The 24,581-nt window shown below is 40.5% G+C and overlaps 1 protein-coding gene across 2 annotated transcripts in view; it reads right to left on the reverse strand.

Moving 5' to 3' along the window:
- The window catches only part of LOC130922902 (gamma-aminobutyric acid receptor subunit pi), a 92,129-nt gene that overhangs the window by 59,913 nt on the left and 7,635 nt on the right, over positions 1–24,581 (reverse strand). For both annotated transcript variants that reach the window (XM_057848155.1, XM_057848156.1), the window contains exon 2: positions 14,383–14,468. In XM_057848155.1, the coding sequence (XP_057704138.1) occupies positions 14,383–14,468 (86 nt within the window). The remainder of the gene's footprint in view (positions 1–14,382; positions 14,469–24,581) is intronic.

A 24,581-nucleotide genomic window follows, 5' to 3' on the forward strand; every position in this document is an offset into this window, starting at 1 on the left:
GCTCTCCTGTTCACCATCTGTGTTGTTGTGGAGACGACTTCCGACGCGCAAGAGTGACGTTGCTCGTTAAGAACACGTCACGCAAATAAACGAATCTGATTTGTCGATTGATTTTGTACCTGCTCGAGAGGCCGTTAATGGGCTGGGTCCCAGACTTTTCTCTCAGTGTTTGAAAAATACAGGGAGAACAGTCTGGCCGTGCCAGGCAAACATCAGCACGCGGGCAAACTTCAAAAGTCTGCTGCTGTCAACGAACAGACGAGGTCGCCTTTGACAGCATTCGTGTCGCGTGCCTCCTAGCCAGCTGTTATGCTCGCCATCCATTCGCTTTCACATTCGATTGCTAGTTTGATATACTCCTGCTTTTTCGGTGAGGTCTTTTGCATGGGTTAATTTGTGCCGGCTCCTGCTGGAACAAGATCCAGCACCTATTGATTTTGGCCTCCTTGTATTGCGGGACTTATTTGGGCAGATCCGGCACCTCTTGTGTATAGAAAATAATATGTGGACCGGCGAATTCTGCGGCTCATTCGTCGTCGCTCCTACGTCCGGTTCTTTATTCGGAGAGGTGGGAAAGCGTATAAAAACACAGACACGCCTCGGATGGCTGTTGCATGGAGACTTATTAACTAAACAAAAACCAGCAGGGGACAGTTAGCCAGTCAACACCGCGCTTCCGCGCAACTCTCCTTTTCGCTCCCTTTAGCTCCCCCTTACGCTTGCCCACTTCTTCTTCTACACCAAATTGGCAATGCCTGAAACGGGACAGTGGCCCCTTGGGAATACCGGTAACAATGTTGTTTGTAAAAATTTTACGTCATTTTAAAGATTCGGAGATTTGTTGATACACTGAAAAGCTGGACCAACAAATCACGCCCCCGACGTTAAAAAAAAAATTGGAAATTTACGGCATCTGGGGAGAAAGCAGCCAGGATCAAACGGTATTTCAACAAGATGGTTCAAAACGAGTCAGAAAAGCAACAACAGGCAATGAGGGCAGCTGCAGTGATCATGCTAACGAGTGCAGCAGGAGGCTAGCGCCGCAGCAGCTAGCCAGGTTCACGGACAGCCAGCCAAGCTGGGGCAGGAGGCTGCTACCGTGGCAACAGCTCATCAGGCTCAGCGCCACCCGAAGTGGGGGCCAGCTACAGCGCCAGCAGTCAGCCTGGTGGACCACCAACAGACGGAGCAACAGGCCAGAACCCTTATGGAAAATTCGGGTTTGCGCTGCACAATTTTGTAAGGTGGTGGGAACATTGGGACCAGAGAAGACGGGGGGATGAAACTTGAAAAAATAGGTTTGTGTTATTTATTGTAATCTCAGAATTTTGTTGTTATCTGGGCAATTGCCCGTGCTGTGCAGAGGAGAGCCTAAATAATTGTAAATTGTTGTCATAACATTTATGCCATGAATATAATCTGAAACTGAGGCTTGCAAATCCCACAGCATGGCAAGTTTGCATTTGCGTGTAGTTTTCAGCACCATTTTCTGCGTATTTTCCAGGACCTGTGCCCGTCTCGTCATCCCTGCACTGTCATATGTACTTTGCGTTCTGACACCTTATGATTTACAAATTGAGCACTGGTCTTTTGTGTCTGTTCGTTATTGGATTGTTTTTGTTCACCACTGTAAATAAGAGCACCGAAGCAGTAGGGGTAAGCTGCCATTTATTTTCAACCCGTTTTCTCCTGTTTCGTTTAGTGTAGGAAGCCAGGGTAATTGCTGTCTTTTTTTTTTTTTTTTTCTTTTTTACGATCAGGGTTTAGTTAGCGGGTAGGGGGTTAAGAGTAGATCACTTTTGTTTGTTGTTTTGGCCTGGGCTTACCCTGAAAGCAAGCTTCTGTATATTGTATTCATTGTGAATTGGAGTTGTGTCAATAAATTGTTGAATTGTATCCACTTGGAAACTTGTGGCTCGTTTTATGTCGTGTCCTTAGCCAGTCTTCGATTTGGGACGTAACACCCCCGCATTTTTGCGAAGACTGCGAAAAATGAGGAAATACAACCATAAAAAATGTCACTGTTTTCCCCCGCTTTTCGCGGTGTTCACGTTTTTTACGTAAAACACGAAACGCGAAAAATGAAGGAATACAGCGAACTGTTTTTTCCGCTTTCCCTCGTTTTTCGCAGAAAAGCGGAATACTGTGAAAAAAAACTTTTTTCCCTCGCTTTTCGCGGTTTTTGCGGTAAAGCGGGGGAATACAGTGCAATTTTTTGTTCGCTATATTCCTTCGTTTTCCACGAAAAAACGCCGTACTGCCATCTTGCGGGAAAACAATGAAATTGCGATGCTCCCGTAAATTTTTGTATGTCGGGCATGTTGTTATATGTTGAGTCAAATTTTTCGTCGGGTGTCGAAAGGATTGTATGTCGATGCGATCATATGTCGAGGTACCACTGTATCTTATTTTTATAAAAAGAAAGTTACCAGGGTTGCCAGCTGGCGAGTGCTACCTGACTTTAACTGTTACCTTTGTCCAGCCCAACAAAAAAGGGTACTATGTTGTCTATTTTTTTACATACACTGTGAATTAAAGAATGATTGAAAAAAAAGACACTAATACACAAGTGCGACTCTTATGTTTATTTTGCAATTTAATAAGAGCTGCTTTTTAGTTTAAGCCAACAGAACAAGCCTTTTTGTTTTCCCTATTATACTGAACCCGTACTGAACTGTGACCCCCGTACTGATTTAGGGAATTGGGGTGGTGTAAAATAAAGGTGATCTACAGACACATTGGATAAACTGTCACTTGTAGCAGTTCCTCTTTAAATCCAGCAGAAATAATTTATTCTTTTTTCTCACCCGCATTTTTTATTTACCACAAACCCTGCAGGCACATTATCAGTGGCCTCGGTAGTTGTGGGTCCAATTAATAGTGCAAATCAAAAACACTGGTGCTTTGACCAAGATTGTCACACCATAAAAATACTTTATAGTGTCATTTTAATTAATTAATACGGCCCAAAGATCTAATTTGAGATTTTAATAGCTGGATCATGTGGAAAATTTGCTCTAATAAGGAATCACTATAGGCTTTAAAGTGGATTATGTTATACCATGGAGCTCCTTTATTTAAATAGGGACAGTTTTTGTTTTGTTAGCAGTCTTGCAAGCTTCTGCCCTATTAAGAAAGCATCCTTATTTATGGATAAAGTAATCTCTAGACCGACTCTCCGCCTCTTAAACAAAATAATGGAATACAGTACAGTATATGAAACTAGTGAGTTGGATTCCGGCATTTATGAGAAGCATTGTAAAACTTCGTAGAGCAAAATGATTTGCTTATGTGCACGAAATAATGTTATTTCAGGTCAAGTGTCTGCATAAAATAGTCTGCCTTTACAAACTTAATAAAGTTCAGTTTTGATTGTCACTGTCAGCAAGTTATTAATCGGATCATATCTTATGTATATTATTGTTGTTGACGTCTGCAAACGTTTACAACTGCTGAGGTCTGAAGGAGATGGGAAAAGCTACTAATCTTTAGAAATGAGAGTTGTGGTAGCAGTAATATGTATAAGTGCTGCAAAGATTAATCGATTAATTCGAGTAATTCAATTAGTAAAAAAAAAAGCTTTAAATCAAATTTTGCTGCTTCGAGTATTCGTTTAGAGTGGCGTTGTAATGGTTTGTTTTGAAATTGTTTGCTTTTAGTTTTGTTGATTTGGGTGGATACACTGCCCTCTAGTGGAAACAGTGCATATGATATATCTAATTTAACATGGCTGAATCCAGCTGCTCCCTCTTAACACTTAAAGTAAGTTTTTGTTTGCTGATATGTTTTTTATTATGCACTCGTAATTTAGTTTTAGGGAGGGAATGTGTGTTTGAACGATTTATTAAGAGCATTGTAAAAAAGAATTTAGCATTTTATAGCATTTAAGCTAGTGGACTTTTGCTATGCAAGTTAGCCAATTGTTCTTTTGTTGTACTTAGATCCTCATTATTATTTTTTTTTATACCGTTTCAGGCTAAGCTCAGGTATTTTAATTTATTTTGAAATGAAGGTGCAATTCTGCATCATTTGAAGAAACACTCTGGAATTTTATTTTGTATTCGCGTTTAATGCTCTTTTGAAAGTGCAATCTTAGCAAGCCTTTGTTTTGCATCCCCTAAAATTTATTCAGCAACGCATTTATTGTTCCTTATCCGATTACTCGATTATTTGAACTAACGTGTTGATATATTAATCGAAAACTAAAATAATCGATAGTTGCAGCCCTATTGTCTTGTTAAAAGACACATAAAAACAGTAAACATCTGTATATGTTTTACATTTAAATGCCATGTTGTTGCTTGTATTATGCTCCTGCTCTAAATTTTGAGGTGACCTTTGAGGTGCAAACTGCATTCTGTCAGTAGCTACAAAAGGAGCCCTTTAGGTTGAAACTTTCAAAATCATGGAATAATGAGACAAAGTGTCAATGAAACCATGGCTAATAACTGTAGGAGATTAAAATGCCAGCGAATCCAAACAGAGTGAAGATATTGTTTCAGATAGGGGACGTATAATTAAGGCGGATGAATATAGAAAACAGGGGTTCTGTTAGCATTGCAGCAGGAATAAATCTTAACATTAAGTTAGTTTGCGAAACTTAGCAATTTATTTTGAGCTTTTGCTGTCGAAAAAAAAATGCTTCTTAATGAAATTTGGAAGAGTAGTTTGGTACGGGGTGACAGCAGACGAAAAATCAATGCATTTACACACCGTATGTATCTGTATTTGCTACTATGAGTCAAGCGTTAAGTTGACAAGCTAAAACAGCCTGTAGCTGGGCGCCCATGGTGAGGGTGTTTAGTGTGAATATTCCGAAACACACCATGAGCCAGAGAAGCACTACTGAGGATGTGTCCTGTAATTTCAATTGTCCGACCCCCAAATCTCCTAATGGGCAAATCTCCTAATGGGCTTGCACATGGATAACAACATCCTATCTTGCCTTTTTGGAACTGTGTTTGATACTATAGACCCTACCCACGTGACGTCACAACTCCGCTCTCCTGAATGGTACCGCCCAATTGTCCGTCAAAACATAGTGTTAACCTGTTACGGCTACGTACATTCCTCCTATTTACGGCGTGTTTTTCTGCTCCTTAACATTAATAATCAAAATGGTGAAGGCGTGTGTGGCTGTTGGTTGCACTAACAGAGAAGATGGAAGGAGAGACTTGAAGTTTTACCGTATTCCGAGGGATGCAAAGAGGAGAGCGAAATGGACAGCTGCAATTCGACGTGAAAACTGGGCACCAAAAAATCACCACAGACTATGTAGTAGTCATTTTATATCCGGTAAGATGCATTTAAGATATACTTAGAGGGTTTTGGGTTGACAAATAACCACAATTAAGATCATTGCTAGGCTAATCGCCGACAACATACACGTATGTATGTAGTGAGAGTGCTATCGCTAAACCATATACAGGTAAACATTAAAAGCCTTAACTCCATTGACAAACGACATGAAATACATTAGACTTGACAGTGGATGTTAGCAATAACAAAAGATTTTGAATTGAAAATTTCGTAACTCACCTTTCCAAGCACAAGATAGATTCCTGCCGAATTTTCGTGGACGAGGACCTGTTTCACCCAACCAGCAACAAAGTATTTATAAGCCTCCAAGCTCTTGAAGTTTTCAAATTTTCGTGAGAATAGGCTGATTTTGTGTGGACAAGATAATTGTAAATATCAGCGTAGCAGATGTCAGGCAGACAGGGCGAAGAAGGTGGGTCGAAAAACATCGATTTGGGCATCAAATATGGATCTGGCGACTGTATAGAACGAAGCTTTTCCACATAACGCCTTTTATGCAACACATCCAGTGAGTTTACGGCATCAGAAAGCACCGGGTCTTCCATGAAATGCATTTTAAATTCCTCGATCAATTGAAACCAATGCTAATACAGAGACAAAATGACGGACAAGTGGGCGGAACCATACAGCGAGCACGTGGTTTTGTGACGTCGGTGGGTAGGGTCTATAGCCCCTTTCACACATACCTGAACTCCAGTGTTGTTTTTGGCAGCCATTTTAATTTTCGTCTTAGTCATAGTCTTTTGGATGAAAATGCTCATTAATCTTAGTCATATTTTAGTTATTTCAAAATGTGTTCGTCTTCATCTAGTTTTAGTCAAAGAAAACTCGGACATATTTTGTCTAGTTTTAGTCCACAATTCTTGAAATGTTTTCGTCACTAAACGTCAAACATTTCAGTCCATGAATGAATGAATAAATAAAAGGTTTCCAACAATTTGGAATGAACATAACAGACAAGCACATAACTGTAGAGTCTACAAGGACATCACCATTTTCATGATGATAATACACACTCAGCAGGAAAAACAGCACATTATTTGCTGTTAATTAAATTCACCTGGACGCCACAAAGAGTAAGCAAAATGTTTTCCAAGAGTTTAAGAAGACACTGAGTCACCACGCTAAATGCTAATGCTAACATGAAAGCTATGCTAACAAGGAGGGGAAACCCCTTGGTACCTCACGATATGATATGATTTGCTATACAAAGCTCACGATAACGATGATCTGACGATATGGTTATACAACAATTATCGATACATTGGTCAGGTAATCATTCTAGGATATTTAGGATATAAACAACTAATAAACAGAAAAACAAGCTTTTGCTGTGCATTGGAATGAGTTTACCACTAGAAGACGTCCAATCCATTTGAACTGGGAGGGTTGCAGGGAATTAACGAATGTTAATTGCTACCCCTCCCACTTCAAACGGATTGAACGTCTATGGCCGTCAGTGGCAGCCAATGCCAGGCAATGAGGTAATTTTGGGCCATTTAAGGTCATTTACCTGTTGATTTTCAGTTACTTCCTGTTGAGTTTGGGGTATTTTATGGGTCACTTCCTGTTTATTTTGAGTTATAGAACAGGAAGTCACCTGGGAATCACTCAAATAAATAGGCAGTGACTCAAACTCAACAGGAAATGACCTGGAAATGCCCTGCAAATTGGACAGAATGACTGTGAATGCTCTGGTTTCAAATGGACGAACGTTCCCAGTCTAAATGGATTGGGCGTCGAGCACCGTCAATGCAGTCCTAGAGTAAACTGAGACACTTTTATGGTGGAAGATTTTGGTAGCAACTCGTTGGTTCCTTTTTATTTTATTTTATTTTTTTTTTAGACATTGACACCTTTTTAAAACGATATCTCGATTTTTGGCAGGCATATATCGATAACCTTTTGGGATACAAAGTATATATATCACCATTTCGATATTTTGTCACACCCCTAATGCTAACGCTAGAAGTTAGTTTAGTGTGGGATGATCACTCGGCACAGACCTTTAGAGGCTGAGGCAACATGGCATATCGGGCCAAGAGAAGAAAGCAAAACTTACCAAGCAGCACCTGACACATATGTTTCATATGTTTCGGCCAGTGAGTAAGCATGTGTGTGGGGCGGGTGGGAGGCGCAGCACGTCACATGAGTGGCACTACCAAACACTGCTAAATTTGTGCTAACGACACATACAATAAGAAAATATCACACATTGTGAATTTATGACAGAAACCAAGGCGAATTTTCATCTCGTTCTCAGGTCATCAGACAAAAACTGGCATCCATTTTGTTTTCACGTTTTCAGCGCGTCATCGTGACATCATGAAAAAATTGTTCATTGACGAAATATTTTCGTTATCGTCATCATTGACGAAAACCACACTGCTGAACTCCAGTTAATTCCCGTGATTTATACAGATAGCCCTTAAATGTGAACGCAATTTTACGGGTTGCGTCCTAGTACAATGTCCGGGATAAACCCGGGACCCGGTATGTATGAAAGCAGGCGTTTAATTCCCGCGTCACAGCGTGAAGGCTGATGACGTAAATATCATAAAAGCGGGTCGTTCGTCATTTCCTCTTTCTTCGCAGTACGACGAAAAGCGGTCAACAAACATCACAGTTATCAATTCAATTTCAATTCAATTCAATTCAATATCAATATCAACATGGCAAACTGGAAACAGCTAAATTAAACTGGTAACATAACTAAATTAAATTGTTCCTGGATCGTACAGCCGAGGAAAAGACAGTCCATCGTCTATAAAAAAATGACTAATGTCCAGGTTATAAAATAGGACCAGCAGATAGCGTTGAGTCGACAACACTGAACAAATCCGAAAGTGTCCAACCCGTGTTATTCCCGTGACACCTGTCCATGTCTGAAATCCATGACACTGGTAAATCCCACGTCTTCTTACACGAGAATTTAATGGGATACAAGTCTGAGAGGGGCTTATGAGTCAAGAATTAATTTGACAAGCTAAAAAATAAGCTCTAAGATCAGTGGTGAATCAGTATACACGCTCAAATAATCAGGAGCTTTTCCAACATGCCGAATAACTTGAAATTTATTCCATGATGTATTTTGTAGTTCAGATTCAAAGATTGTTAATAATGAATAAGTTCTTCTTCTGTTCTGTTATGCAGTCCAAGGTTTGTATGATCTCAAACTGATGAAACTGATAAAGGCAAGAAAGCAAACAGAATGTTTTTTGAAAAATGTAAAACCAAGACTATACAGTTGGAACTAAGGAGATAAAAATGCTGAGATGCTATGACAGCAATCAATCCAATATGTAACAGAAGAGGAGAAAAACAGATTCGATAGGCAACTCAAGCCTCAGTGAGCATGTTGTAGTAGATGAATAAGGTGAATTCTAAGACCCTGCCTATATGTTTATGTAACTTGTGAAAATGGAATAATGGCTTTGTAAGGACCTTCGGACTGTAAAGGTCACATACGGGGCAATGTGTGTTGGTAAATGGTTGTCCTACATTAGTATTCCACTGGTAGAGCACAACTTATTATTCATAATCACACTAAAGATCTCCATGCCTCTGATCTGAGCATCAATGTAAGGTTGCTGATGGGCTGCATAGTACTTCAGCTTAGGTCTCCAGGGTCTTCCTTCAAAACAAATTACATGAACCATACAATTTTATTACGGTACTGCCTCAAAGGCATGTAAAGTAAAATGTGCTGTTCTGAGAATTCAAAACTGAGGTAGGCTTTTATCACAATCCTGAAAGACTTGACTCCTCGGCATCTTTGGAAGCTTGTTTTCTTCTGTTTCTTAGATGAGCTCTGAGTGAATGATCACCCATCGAGCCCAAATACAGTGAAAAGGAAGCATGAAGACTTCTCATCCAGATAACAGACAAATGTAGCGCAAAATATACCATCATCCCCAAGAGACATGCTGGTGTTTCTGTGTATATGAGCTGTGCAGGCCTAATCTGATGTGCTCAACAGCATCGTGAATGCATTAATGGAATTTTAATGTTAGTGTTGATTGTCAATGTGAAGAGAGACTTGGTAGTTCACACAGAAATGTAAAAGCCACTTGCCGCTGTTATGCTCTCCTCATCTGACCTCACATATTGTTACAAATGAAAATCTGACAGAAGTCTATTACGTTTTCCACCTGACAATCCTTAGATACCCTGGTGACTGGGCCCCGCGCTCTTCCATAACTAGGTAAAAAATGACGGGGTTGCACTCTTGAGTCTAAAATTTCTTCATCTGAGAACAGAGGAGAGGAATCATCTGAGTCAAATTGTTCCTGTTATGTTTGATTTCCAGGTAGCAGACAGCTCTTGCCAGCTGGACAACACTGTGAGACCCCATCAAGGCAAGGCAAGGCAAGGCAAGGCAAATTTATTTATATAGCACAATTTAACACAAGGCAATTCAAAGTGCTTTACATCACATGAAGATCATAAAAATCACATTTAAATCAACACAACGTAAAAACCAAGAGAAAGGATTGCATTTAATCACAGAATAAAAATAAATAAATAAAAATAAAACAAAATAAAAATAAAACCAAAACTACTACTACTAATAATAATTGAAATCAGCAATGGAGATAAGCACAAGAGGAATAGAAAGCAGGTAGATTGAAATATATAGACAGTTATGGATATGCAGTGCTAAACAAAAGCGTTTTTAGCCCTGATTTAAAAGAGCTAACAGTTTGAGCGTACTTCAGACGTTCGGGTAACTTGTTCCAGAGGTGAGGAGCATAATAACTAAATGCTGCCTCACCCTGCTTGGTTGTTGTTCTTGGAACATGCAGAAGACCGGTTCCAGACGACCTCAGTGGTCTAGATGTCTCATAGGAATCTAACAAGTCAAGCATGTATTTTGGTCCAAGGCCATTAAGTGTTTTGTAGACGAGCAGTAGTATTTTATAGTCTATCCTTTGACTCACTGGAAGCCAGTGTAGCGATTTCAAAACCGGTGTAATGTGGTCCAGCTTCCTTGTATTTGTGAGGACTCTGGCTGCAGCATTCTGTACTAGCTGCAGCTTCCTGACTGATTTTATATCAAGACCTGTAAATATACCGTTGCAATAATCCAATCTGCTGAAAATGAATGCATGCATAAGTTTTTCCATGTCTTGTTGAGTCAGAAGCCCCTTAATTCTGGTTATGTTTTTTAGGTGGTAATAAGCGGATTTAGTGACAGACTTTAGATGGCTATCAAATTTTAGGTCTGAGTCAATAATTACGCCAAGGTTTCTGACTTGATTTGTAGCTGTAAGTGACATTGTGCTAAGTTGGCTGCTTATCTTTGACCTTTCCTTTTTTGACCCAAAAATGATCACCTCTGTCTTCTCCACATTTAACTGGAGAAAATTCTGGCACATCCATTCATTGATTTGATGAATGCATTTACTCAGGGAGACTAAGGGACTATAATCATGTGGGGACACAGAAATGTACAGTTGTGTGTCATCTGCATAGGCGTGATAGGAGATGTCATACTGTTCCATTATCTGAGCTAAAGGAAGCATATAGATGTTAAATAAGAGTGGTCCAAGAATTGACCCTTGAGGGACTCCACACGTGAATTTGGTTCGTTCTGACTGATAGTTTCCGATTGACACAAAGAAATCTCTATCATGTAAATAGGATGTGAACCACTGAAGAATAGTGTCAGTAAGCCCTACCCACTGTTCCAATCTGCTGAGTAGTATGTTGTGATCAACCGTGTCAAATGCGGTGCTGAGATCCAATAGTAGCAGAAAAGATTATTTGCCTGCATCGGTATTCCGAGGAATATCATTTAGGACTTTGATAAGCACGGTCTCTGTGCTGTGTTGTGGCCGAAATCCAGACTGAAATGAGTTAAAAAGATTGTTTTGCATCATAAAAGTCTGGATCTGTTCGAACACAACCCTTTCGATAATTTTCCCCAGGAATGTCAGATTTGATATTGGCCTGTAATTGCTAATGGTTGAGGCATCCAGATTAGGTTTTTTTTAGGAGAGGTTTTATTACTGCAGTTATTAAAGTCTGTGGAAACTCTCCTGTTTGGAGAGAAGTATTTATAATCTGAAGTATGTCTGGGGCTATGCAATGAAAAACAGTTTTGAAAAAGTTTGAAGAAAGGATGTCAAGGCAGCATGTTGTGGGCTTTAATTTTGACACAATTTCTGTTAAAGTGGCATAGTCCAAGAGGCTAAACTGTCTAAGATTGACGTGGGGGACATTTTGGGAGGCATTTAGTACTCTGAGTTTTGTTAATCTGGAGTTGCAAACAGTCTGTCTAATCTTTAGTACTTTGTGTGTAAAGAATGCTGCGAAATTATTACAGGACACCTCAGATGCCAATTCCTGAGGTATTGATGCTTGTGGGTTTGTCAGTTTGTCAACAACAGAAAATAGTGTGCGAGTATTGTTGGTGTTTCTACTAATGATCTCTGAAAAATATGACTGTCTAGCATTTTTCAGTTCCTGGTTGTATTTGCGAAGACTCTCTTTGTAGATATCATAAAAAACTAGGAGTTCGTTTTTTCGCCATCTGCGTTCTGCTTGTCTACAAACTTGCTTTTGTTTTATAGCTAGTATGGCATTTCTCCAGGATGACCTCTTCTTTCTTGACAAAGTTTTTGTCTTAATCGGGGCAATAGTGTCAATTACGGTCATCACACTGGAACTGAAACTATTTACAAGTTCTTCCACTGGAGCTATTGTAGGGGTTAATGGTGAGGCATAGGCCTGTGTGAATAACGCACAAGTGTTATCACTTATGTAACGCTTCCTAATCACCTCTGTTTCCCTTTTCAGAGGATGGACAGGGGTGGTCATTTTAAACATAATGCAGTAGTGATCAGACAGAGCAACATCATTCACTGTGACCTCAGAGATGTTAAGACCTTTGGATATTATTAAGTCCAGTATGTGCCCTCTGTTATGTGCTGGAACTGTGACATGCTGAGATAAACCAAATGTATCCAAAATATTTAAAAGCTCTCTAGCACATCCTTCTTCAGGATTATCAACATGAATGTTAAAGTCACCCACTAAAACAACACAATCAAAGTCCATGCAGACAGAATCATGAGAAATCTCTGACTCAAAGTCCAACCCCGTTACCGCCTCTCCGTCACCTGGCATCGGTCTGACCATTCCAACTGTGTATCTTTTTGACCCACTTATGGAAGGTTAAGGTAGTTACAGTGGGGCAAATAAGTATTTAGTCAACCACTAATTGTGCAAGTTCTCCCACTTGAAAATATTAAAAAGGCCTGTAAGTGTCAACATGGCTAAACCTCAACCATGAGCGACAAAATGTGGGGAAAAAAAGAAATTCCCATTGTTTGATTTTTAAAGAATTATTTGCAAATCATGGTTGAAAATAAGTATTTGGTCAATACCAAAAGTTCATCTCAATACTTTGTTATGTACCCTTTGTTGGCAATAACGGAGGCCAAACATTTTCTGTAACTCTTCACAAGCTTTTCACACACTGTTGCCGGTATTTTGGCCCATTCCTCCATGCAGATCTCCTCTAGAGCAGTGATGTTTTGGGGCTGTCGTTGGGCAACACGGAGTTTCAACTCCCTCTACAGATTTTCTATAGGGTTGAGATCTGGAGACTGGCTAGGCCACTCCAGGACCTTGAAATGCTTCTTACGAAGCCACTCCTTTGTTGCCCTGGCTGTGTGTTTGGGATCATTGTCATGCTTAAAGACCCAGCCACGTCTCATCTTCAATGCCCTTGCTGATGAAAAGAGATTTTCAATCAGACTCTCTCGATACATGGCCCCATTCGTTCTTTCCTTTACACAGATCAGTCGTCCTGGTCCCTTTGCAGAAAAACAGCCCCAAAGCATGATGTTTCCACCCCCATACTTCACAGTGGGTATGGTGTTCTTCAGATGCAATTCAGTATTCTTTCTTCTCCAAACACGAGAACCTGTGTTTCTACCAAAGAGTTCTATTTTGGTTTCATCTGACCATAACACATTCTCCCGGTCCTCTTCTGGATCATCCAAATGCTCTCTTGCGAAGCGCAGACAGGCCTGGACGTATACTGGCTTCAGCAGGGGGACATGTCTGGCAGTTCAGGATTTGAGTCCCTGGCGGTGCATTGTGTTACTGATAGTAGCCTTTGTTACTGTGGTCCCAGCTCTCTGTAGGTCATTCACTAGGTCCCCCCGTGTGGTTCTGCGATTTTTGCTCACCATTCTTGTTATCATGTTGTCGCCACGGGGTGAGATCTTACATGGTGCCCCAGATCGAGGGAGATTATCAGTGGTCTTGTATGTCTTCCATTTTCTAATAATTACTCCCACAGCTGATTTCTTTACACCAAGCGTTTTACCTTTTGCAGATTCAGTCTTCCCAGCCTGGTGCAGGTCTACAATTTTGTCTCTGGTGTCCTTCAACAGCTCTTTGGTCTTGGCCGTAGTGGAGTTTGGAGTGTAACTGACTTAGGTTGTGAAAAGGTGTCTTTTATACCGATAATGAGTTAAAACATGTGCCATTAATACAGGTAACGAGTGGAGCCTCGTTAGACTTCGTTAGAAGAAGTTAGACCTCTTTGACAGCCAGAAATCTTGCTTGTTTGTAGGTGACCAAATACTTATTTCCCACTCTAATTTGGAAATTCATTCATTCATTCATTCATTCATTTTCCATGCCGAAATAAATCCTTTAAAAATCAAACAATGTAAATTTCAGGGTTTTTTTTCCCACATTTTGTCTCTCATGGTTGAGGTTTACCCATGTTGACAATTACAGGCCTCTCTAATCGTTTCAAGTAGGAGAACTTGCACAATTGGTGGTTGACTAAATACTTATTTGCCCCACTGCATATATAAACAAGAAATTTGTTAAAATCTATAGAAGGTAAGTTACAAATTTAAATGGTATTATATAAAAAAACATGTTTTTGGGAAGAATCTGTTGAATATGAAACAACCATTTTTGATTATGCAAATATTTCAAGAAAACATTACGAGGTCATTTTTGACCCAATAATTCATTCATAGTTAAAATAGCAGATCCAAGTGTTATTGTTTCTTCTTTTGTAAACGATCTTACCTGCTAATGAGGAGAACACAGAACAGGGTCCCCGCTGATACAAATGGGCCCATGGCTGCAGAGGAAGAGGAAAGGCTGAGTGGAGTCTGGGAGTAGAAAATAACAGGCAAGTTAACATGATGCAAGACTTGATAGAACATGTTCTCTTAAATTAATACTGTTTTCTGCATTTCAAAAATGACGCAAGAGCGTGTTTCTGCTTAACAATGGACTTTGAAAATCCCACCGCTAGTTCAAAACAAATTCAGATGCCTGTCATCACAGACAGACTTGCCCATAGCTCAATACCCCCCAAATATACAGTAGTTCAGCTCATATGAAAGAAAGGAAGTGTCCCTGGCTCTTTGATGACTTCAAAAGACCCTCTAGCTTCCTGGGTGCACCTTACACAGCAGTGGGATATTTTGGGGACAGGCCTTTAGGATATTCCCTATATAGAATAATGACTTCCCCCTGTGAAGACCGCGTGTGGCTCAAAGCCACAGATTTGGTTGAAATGTGAAAAGGAGAATTGCAGGTTCCGCCAAAGAGGGTTTCTTTGTTCCCGACATATCACAGAACTTGAAGATGAAAGCAATCCTAAAACCTACTGTGACTTGTACCTTCACCACTGGGACTAACTGAAGGTCATATAAGCTAAGGAAATTTCAATACTTTAGTTAATGTTAAAAGCAAATTTATGGGAATCACAGGTTTTATGTACTATACAAACAACCCTTCACACTTGCATTCACACCAAAGGGCTATTTTGATGTGGTGAGGGAGAATAGTAAGAAAGTTTACATATTTATAATAATAATAATAATAATAATAGTGCTGCAACGATTAATCGATTAACTCGAGTATTCGATTAGAAAAAAATATTCAAATAAAATGTTGTTGCTTCGAGTATTCGTTTAATTAATGTGGTGTTGCAATGGTTAATTTTGAAAGTGTATGCATTTAGTTTTATTGATTAGGGTGGATACACTGCCCTCTGCCTCTTTTCACATGGCTGAATCCAACTGCTCCCTGTTAAGACCAACCAAGTTTTTGTTTGAGCTAATGTTTTTTAATGCATTCATGATTTAGTTTATAGGTATATTTCCCCTCTTTTGTGGGAATATGTGTCTGAACCATTTGTTAAGAGCACTGTAAAAAAAACATTAGCATTTTATAGCATTTAGGCTAGCGGACTTTTTCTATGTAAATTAGCCAATTGTTCTTTTGTTGTACATCGATCCTCATTAAAAAAAAAAAAAAAAAATACCGTTTGAGGCTCAGCTCAGGTATTTTAATTTTTAATGTTTCTTATCCGATTACTCGATTATTCGAACTAACTAGTCCATCGATTAATCGACTACTAAAATATTCGATAGCTGCAGCCCTAAAGAATAATAATACTGATAATACATTTCATTTCTAGAGCGCTTTTCAAGACACGCAAAGATGCTTTACATGAAAGATGGGAAGACAATAGCTCAACAGGAATAACAAAACAATCATTAAATTAGATTAAGAGCAGGATAAGAGTAAATAAAAGTTTAAGAGGTAGGATAAACCCGAGATAAGGATCGTGGTGGGTAAGAAAGCGTAAACAGGTGTGTTTTGAGTTTGAATTTCAAAAATGAGAGGGTAGATATATTGCGAAGATCGAGGGGTAGGGAGTTCCAGAGCTGAGGGGCACAGTGATTAAATGCTCTGGAACCGAAGGTGGCGAGATGGACACGGGGGACTGAACGGTGGAGGATAGAGAAGGAGTGAAGTGAACGGGGGGACAGTTAACACAGAGGAGATTGAGATAGGGAGGGGCCAGGCCATGGAGTGCTTTAAAGGTAATTACAAGTTTCTTGTAATTGATTCTTAGTTTGACTTGGTGCCAGTGAAATTGATGGAGGACGGGGGTGATATGGTGTGTGACGGGGGTCCAAGTGATGAGGGGTGCTACTGAGTTTTGGAGGAGCTCCAGTTTCTGGAGGGACTTATTTGGGAGACCGAAGAGCAGTGAGTTACAGTAATCAAGCTGGGAAGTGACTAGACTACAGACAAGAGTGGAAGCGGTATGGCGGGTGAGAGAAGGGAGGAGGTGAGAAATATTGTAAAGGTGGAAGTAGGCCGATCTGGTGATGTCGTTGATATGGGAGCGCAAGGAGAGCGTGCTGTCGAGGATGACACCCAGACTCTTAACCTAAGTGGAGGGAGAGATTGGTACATTGTTGATGGTAATAGGGAAGTCATTAGAGAGTGTGGTGTTGTTGCCTATAAGGAGTACTTCTGATTTTGAGCTATTGAGGAGGAGGAAGTTGGAGGAGAACCAAGAGTTGATGTCTTCTAAACAGTGGGTGAGGGAGGAAGGTGAAAGGGAAATGGTTGATTTGGAGGAAATGTAGAGCTAGGTGTCATCCACGTAGCAGTGGAAGTGGATGTTATGTTTGCGGAAGATGGAACCGAGGGGGAGAATAGTAGAGATAATGAACACATTCTTTTTTAAAAGTGTGTGTTATCACCAAGTGATAAGTGATTGACTGTTAAATATATCTCACTGTTGAATTCTATAGCTCTGATATTTCAGTTTGGACTAAGGCACCGAAATGAGCTCAGAGTTGTTTCACAAAGGCTACGAAATCAATGTGATAGAGGCAGCTCAATATTGCTTGCTGTATATAGTCAAATAGTGCTGGAGAGAGGGACATTAGCCTTTGGAAAAACCTGTACACAAAGTTTTACAATCAATGTTTGTGTAATAAGGCAATACATAATTAATCAGCCACCTTGACTCATAGGTGAGGACTGTACAAATGTGTGTAAATTGAATCTATGTTCAGACGATGCAATGTAAGAGAAAGTACAGCTCAAACTACAATGTCTTTTACTTTTATTAAGCATAATGCAATCCGTGCAGTTTGTCAGTTATTTGTTAGTTTCAGGGCTCCGGATTGGCTAAGCTAGCACGAGTCAATGGTGGTTGAAATCAACTTCATCGACTAATTAAACCCCCGCTAACTCGAAGATTAAGCCTTATGTAAAAAATTCAATTGCACACGATGACATTTTCTGTTTTCATTTTTATGTTGAGACTACAAAAGGAGAAAATTGGTAAAACATAACTAATAAGTTACTTTTAAAATAACTTAGATACTTTGATAATAAAGTAATCAGTAAAGTAACTAGATTACCTTTTTTAGGTGTAATCAGTAATCAGGAATTAAATTACTTTGTTGAGTAATCTGTGACAACACTGGTAGTAATAATAAAAATACCTGTAATAACGTAACGAATCGGGTTCTTATGTGGCGGATGTGATTTGGGTGGTGTACCTGAACACATCGCGTGGCTGACGTGCCAGAGTGGGAGAGGACTTTTTACTTTCACTTTTAATGTTCAGCTGTTCTGAAATAAATGATTAAAAACCTGACGAAGCTGGCGATTTTTTGGGCAACGTTACAATCATAATAATTGCCACCTTAACTCATAAAGACTAGTGAACGGAGGTCGGAAGAGGACCGTCGAGATCGTAAACATCTTACAGCTGTATAGTCGACCCACTTCGCAGACGCGCACACCACGCCGATATTTTTCTATCATTTCCATCTACATTTCAATGGTAAGCGGGCGGCACGGTGGCTGAGTGGTTAGCACGTCTGCCTCACAGTTCTGAGATCAAGGGTTCAATCCCGGGCTTCGGCCTTCCTGTGTGGAGTTTGCATGTTCTCCCTGTGCCTGCGTGGGTTTCCTCCGGGAACTCCGGTTTCCTCTCACATCCCCCCAAAAAAAACATGCATGGTAGGCTGATTGAACACTCTAAATTGTCCATCGGTGTGAGTGTGTGCGTGAATGGTTGTGTGTCTCCTTGTGCCCTGCGATTGGCTGGCAACCAATTCAGGGTGTCCCCTGCCTACTGCCCGAAGTTAGCTGGGATAGGCTCCAGCACCTCTGCGACCCTCGTGAGGAATAAGCGGCATGGAAAATGAATGAATGAATGAATTTCAATGGTAAGCCTAAACTTTTTTCCTTTTTTCACCACCTGCACTAACATTATTGGAACCCATGTCGATTGCTCTCACAATAAAAATCCGCCGTGCGCCCGTCTTGCGGGACAACGCTGTCATAAATCGTCGTATTTCGAGCATGGGTTCAGATGTAGAAACAAATGGCGAGTCAAATTTTACGTCGGATGTCGAAAAGATTATGTGTCGAAGCGATCGTATATCGACGTGCCATTGTATATCGCAAACCCCCAAAACTCGCAATATAAGTTTTTTTCCAATATTGTTCAGCCCTAATAAAACGTGGATTTAACAGAAAAGCCTAAGGAGAATAAGAGCATGCATGTTTCGAGAACAGTCCATCCATCCATTTTCTAAACTGCTCATCCTCATTACGTTTCCTGGAGCAACCTGTATATACCAGCTGACTCTGTAAGTAAGGCGCGGTACACCTTGCACTGTCTTCTTCTAACTCAGGGGTGGGCAACGGTCCTCAGGGGCCGCAGTGGGTCCTGGTCTTTGTTCCAACTGATTCAGCACAGACAGTTTAACCAATGAGGTTTCAGTGGAGACAACGAGCGCTTGACTGTAATCAACTGATTGCACTTGTAAGAAACCAGATTGGTGAAAGGCTGTCCTCATGATGGGTATGAACAAAAACCCACACCCACTACGGCTCTTTGTGGAATACTTTGCCCACCCCTGCTTTTATCCAGGGGTGCGCAAACTATTTCCCTGTTATTCCTACATTTTTTTAAATTTTTGCTCAAACCCATCATGAAGACATTCTTTCATCAATCTGGTTTCTTACAAGTGCAATAAATTGACTGCAGTCAGATGCTTCTTGTTTCCACTGAAATGTCATTGGTTAAACTGCCTGAATCAACAAAGACCAGGACCCACTGCGGCCCTCGAGGACCGATTTGCCCACCCCTGCCTTGATCAAAGATCAAATGATCATGTCATCAGAAAGCGCTCCTGAAGCCTGAAAATCATCCCGATTGTTTGATTCAGGTGTGTTGGAGGAGGGAGACACGGAAAACACGACAGGAACAGTGGCCCTGAGGTCTGGATTTGATGAGCCCTGCTATATTGTATTAATTGTAGTGTAGAGCAGCCTGTCCATGGGTGGGCAAACTATTCCACAATGGGCCGCAGTGAGTGCAGGTTTTTGTTCATACCCATCATGAGGACAGCCTTTCTGGCTTCTTACAAGTGCAATCAGTGATTTCAGTCAGGTGCGTCTTGTTTCCGCTGAAACCTCATTGGTTAAAATGTCTGTGCTGAATCAGTTGGAACAAAGACCAGGACCCACTGCGGTCCCCAAGGACCGATTTGCCCACCTCTGAGTTAGTAGAAGTCAGTGCAGGGTGTACCGCGCCTGACTTAGGCCATGTCTACATGTAGCAGGGTATTTAGCAAAAAGAACTTTTTCTACCGTTTGGCCTATCATCAACATGAACATTTACACAAGACTTCTTAAATACTCCGTCAGAAGTGAAGAAGTGCGAATTCTGCGTTAGTGGTGCCATCATAAAATCCTATTCATCTAATAGGTACCAGTTTGTCAATGTAAACCAGCAATCATCACCATATTCTAGAGTCAGTTTTGGTGTGCCGCAAGGGTCGGTCCTCGGGCCCATCTTGTATACGCTGTATGTGCTGCCTTTAGGCAAAATCATCAGAAACCATAGCATTAATTTTCATTGTTATGCTGACGACACACAATTGTATTTATCAATTAAACCTGATCAGATCAGGCAACTGGATAAATTAAGTACCTGCGTCCGAGATGTAAATGCTTGGATGAGCACTAATTATCATTTACTTAACACTGAAAAGACAGAAATCCTTATAATAGGCCCTAAAAGTGTGAGAGACTCTCTAACTGCCCAGATAGTCACTCTGGACAATGTGAGTGTAGCCTCCAGCACCACAGTTAAAAACCTAGGAGTTCTATTTGACCCAGACCCAGATCATTTAAAGGTCATATAAAAAAAAAAAAAAAACTGCAGAACAGCCTTTTTTCACCTGCGCAACATGGCCAAAATTAGAAATATTCTGTCTAAAAACGATGCAGAAAAATGAATTCACTCATTCATTAATCTAGATTGGATTACTGTAACTCCTTACTCGCAGCTTGTCCTAAAAGTTCCCTAAAAGGTCTTCAGGTAGTCCAGAATGCAGCAGCAAGACTTTTAACTAATAGAAGAGAGCACATCACCCCTCTGCTCTAAGCCCTTCACTGGCTTCCAGTCGAGTTTAGAATAAAAATTAAAATCCTCCTTCTTAAATTTAAGACCCTTAATGGTATGGGGCCATCTTATCTCACAGATGCACTGGTTCCATACCGCCCCAACCGAACACTTCGTTCTCAGAATGCAGGTCTACTGGTAGTTCCCAGGGTCTCTAAAAGTACAGTAGGAGCTAGAGCCTTTAGTTACCAAGCTCCTGCCTTATGGAATCAGCCTCCAGCTAATATTAAAGAGGCCGACACAGTCTGTACATTTAAAATTAAACTAAAAACGTTCCTATTTGACAAAGCTTATGGTCAGGCTAGTTGAAAACAGACTGGACTCACAGTTCAGTCTAAGCTGCCCTAGGAGCGATAATGCTGGGGGAAGTATAGCCACTGAGTCCTATCCCCTGTTTTTCACTCTACCTACCACTCGTCTTTACTTTATTTCTCTTTTCTAATTGTAATATCTAGTTGACTAGTCTCTTCATCACTACTCACCCGGTGTCCCCTTTCCCCCCTCCCCTCTGGGGGAGGGGCTACTTTTTCAGCCGCCTGACTATACTGACCCCTGGCTGGATGGACGTCCTCATTGCCCCCCCATCTCATCTGGCTAGATGGACCCCCTCATGGTCCGTTACCCCATTGCATCTCTACAAACTGGAACTCCTTCGGCTAATACCCATCATCAGTCCTGGTGCATCTATAGTCTGTCCGTCCTGGGGGTGGATCTCTCCTGACTGTGGCTCTCCCCAAGGTTTCTCTTTTACCCCTGGGTTTTGGGAGTTTTTCCTTGCCGCCATGGAGGATCTAAGAATGGGGCATGCCCAGGACATGAACTCATCTCATTCATGTACTCTATCTGACTGTGTATCAAATTGACTTGTAAAGCCCTCTGAGACAACCTTGTTGTGATATAGGCCAATACACATAAAATTGAAATGAATTGAATTGAATCATGTGGACACTGATAACTAAAGAGGTAACTGTGTAAATATCCCTAACCGCGACAAACTTTGTCCCTACGTCACACATTAGACCAATGTTTACATTTGAAGTAAATTGGACAGGTGCTTTTTTGCTTCCATTTATTTACAAACTCTTTCAGTGCTTCATATTAAAGAACACATGCAAAAGATGAGGTTATTATGGACAATTATTTTTTGCGCATTGTTATGAATGTACAGTGGGGCAAACAAAAATAGAACTTTTGGTAGAAACACAGGTTCTCGTGTTTGGAGGAGAAAGAATACTGAATTGCATCGGAAGAACACCACACCCACTGTGAAGCATGGGGGTGGAAACATCATGCTTTGGGGCTGTTATTCGGCAAAGGGACCAGGACGACTGATCTGTGTAAAGGAAAGAATGAATGGGGACATGTATCGAGAGATTTTGAGTGAAAATCTCCTTCCGTCAGCAAGGGCATTGAAGATGAGACGTGGCTGGGTCTTTCAGCATGACAATGATACCAAACACACAGCCAGGGCAACAAAGGAGTGGCTTCGTAAGAAGCATTTCAAGGTCCTGGAGTGGCCTAGCCAGATCTCAACCCCATAGAAAATCTGTGGAGGGAGTTGAAAGTCCGTGTTGCCCAACGACAGCCTCAAAACATCACTGCTCTAGAGGAGCTCTGCATGAAGGAATGGGCCAAAATACCAGCAACAGTGTGTGAAAAGCTTGTGAAGAGTTAAAGAAAATGTTTGGCCTCCGTTATTGCCAACAAACGGTACATAACAAAGTATTGAGATGAACTTTTGGTATTGACCAAATACTCATTTTCCACCATGATTTGCAAATAAATTCTTTAAAAATCAAACAATGTGATTTTCTGTTTTTTTTCCCCACATTCTGTCTCTCATGGTTGAGGTTTACCCATGTTGACAATTACAGGCCTCTCTAATATTTTCAAGTGGGAGAACTTGCACAATTAGTGGTTGATTAAATACTTATTTGCCCCACTGTACTTAAAAATGAATGAATGCAGTTGGCTGTGGAAGCTTTTTTTTCTACAAACGTGCTGGTGAGGACATAATTATTTTTTTCCCCGAGTTATTAGGGCAGGATCCTCGGTTAAAAAAAAACCCTGCAAGGTGTAGACATGGCCTTAGAGTCAGCTGGTATATACAGGTTGCTCCAGGTAACCTAATAAGGATAAGCAGTATAGAAAATGGACCTCAAGAACTGGTTTGCCCACCCTTGGATTTAAGCGTGTTGGGGGAGAGAGACATGTAAAACATGACAGGATAGGTGGCATCAAGTTCTGGATTTGGTGAAACCTGGAATATAGGGTCATACCATTCACACATTTCTTGAAATATGCATTTACTCTTACAAATCTCCACATCAACTAATTCCCTTAAATTATCCAAGTAATCTAAAGCATGTTGAAACCTTGTTTTTTGTTGTTGTTTTGTTAGGAAGAATGTGACCAATGAAGGCAGGGAAGAGCACAGTCGATGTCTGTTATGTGTTGCAATTAAATGTGGCCCAAATAGCTCCTAAATAATTAGAAACTAATTGGCGATAGTCAGAATGATAATATGTGAGATATGTGTCAAACCACATTCCACCGACAAAACAAATGCTAAGCACAGCATCTGCTCCAATTTAGTGACCATCTTCAACAACATTGAAGTGTGGGAGTCTTCCAAAGTGATGCCAATCTTTCTGCCTTGACGCTATCAGTGTGCATTTTGATATAAAGCAGATTTGAAAAGGGCACTAAGAAATACAAAAACATATGTCAGGCGGAATTGACTCATTCATTTTTCTTTCTTATGGACATGTATGAGTCACATCTGTTCTCAAAGTATCTGTTATTCAGTTACTATCATTTATTCACTTTATATCTGGAATTTAAAAAATAAAAAACTCAATGTTTTTGATAGTTGCCCTCCAGCCATTACTTTTGAGATGTCTAAGACTTCTTGGCTTCAAAATATAGTCCAACTAGCAGTATGGCACAGCGTTGCTCGGGTTTGTGTAACGTGCACACAATACAAACGAATGGCAGATAAAACATACTTTTCTCAGAAATACAGCTGTAATGTAGTAATAGTAAAAGGGCACCATAAAGGGGTTAATGCGAATCCCATTTCCATAACTGTGTACAGTACTGTGGTGAGTGACGTGAAGAATGTGAGACAGTTTTTATGTTACACACTTGCTGCTCTTGTGCCCCATACACTGCACTACCCCAAGAGACAACACCTTTATTGAACAGAAAACGCCAGAATGTAACAATGGCAATCACCACTCTCAGTCATGGTTGTCCCAATAACCTATGAACCACTGCGGGTGTAACACATCAAAAATAACAGTCACTACAATATGAAAATCCAGCCAAATGAATTCCCTAGTAATATTCCAGAAAATTGTACTTCTTTTTTTTTTTTTTTTTTTTAAATCCAGCGTCTTGTCGTGGAGAGCTCAGAACCACAACATATCACAACACATTTAAATTTGTACATGAAGCCATAAAGTTTGAAAGCTAACTGCGACGCTGCAATCGCAAGAGACGATTTTTGCCAAAACACGGTGCTATCGCCTTGACAATCAGGGATTTTCAATGTTTTAATTTTGGAGTTTCAAATTAACTTTCCGCACTAAATTGAGGCTTGCAAAGATCAAACCTATCTAAGAACACTCCCAGAAACATACAGTGCAACTGTGTAAAATTTCGTCAAAATCTGCCAAGTTGTTTCGAAGTCCACAGGGCATGAACACACACACCCACACCAAGTTCCATTTATATATAAGTATAGATAGCACGTAACGGATATCACCATTTAATACTTTTGATTATAAAAAAAAAAACTCTGCTTCACCAATCTGGGGTCCCACTTTTCAGTGCTGCTTTGGTACAAATGGTGTCATTAACATCCGTACACAACTTCTTGTGCAAAGTATATCACCAATAAAAAAAACAAAAATTTGCATGAAAAAGTCCACACATCTCACAAAAAGGGCTCACTACAAGTGCTCACTAGTGGGTT

This window comes from Corythoichthys intestinalis, chromosome 10, assembly GCF_030265065.1.
Source record: "Corythoichthys intestinalis isolate RoL2023-P3 chromosome 10, ASM3026506v1, whole genome shotgun sequence".
Taxonomy (NCBI): domain Eukaryota; kingdom Metazoa; phylum Chordata; class Actinopteri; order Syngnathiformes; family Syngnathidae; genus Corythoichthys; species Corythoichthys intestinalis.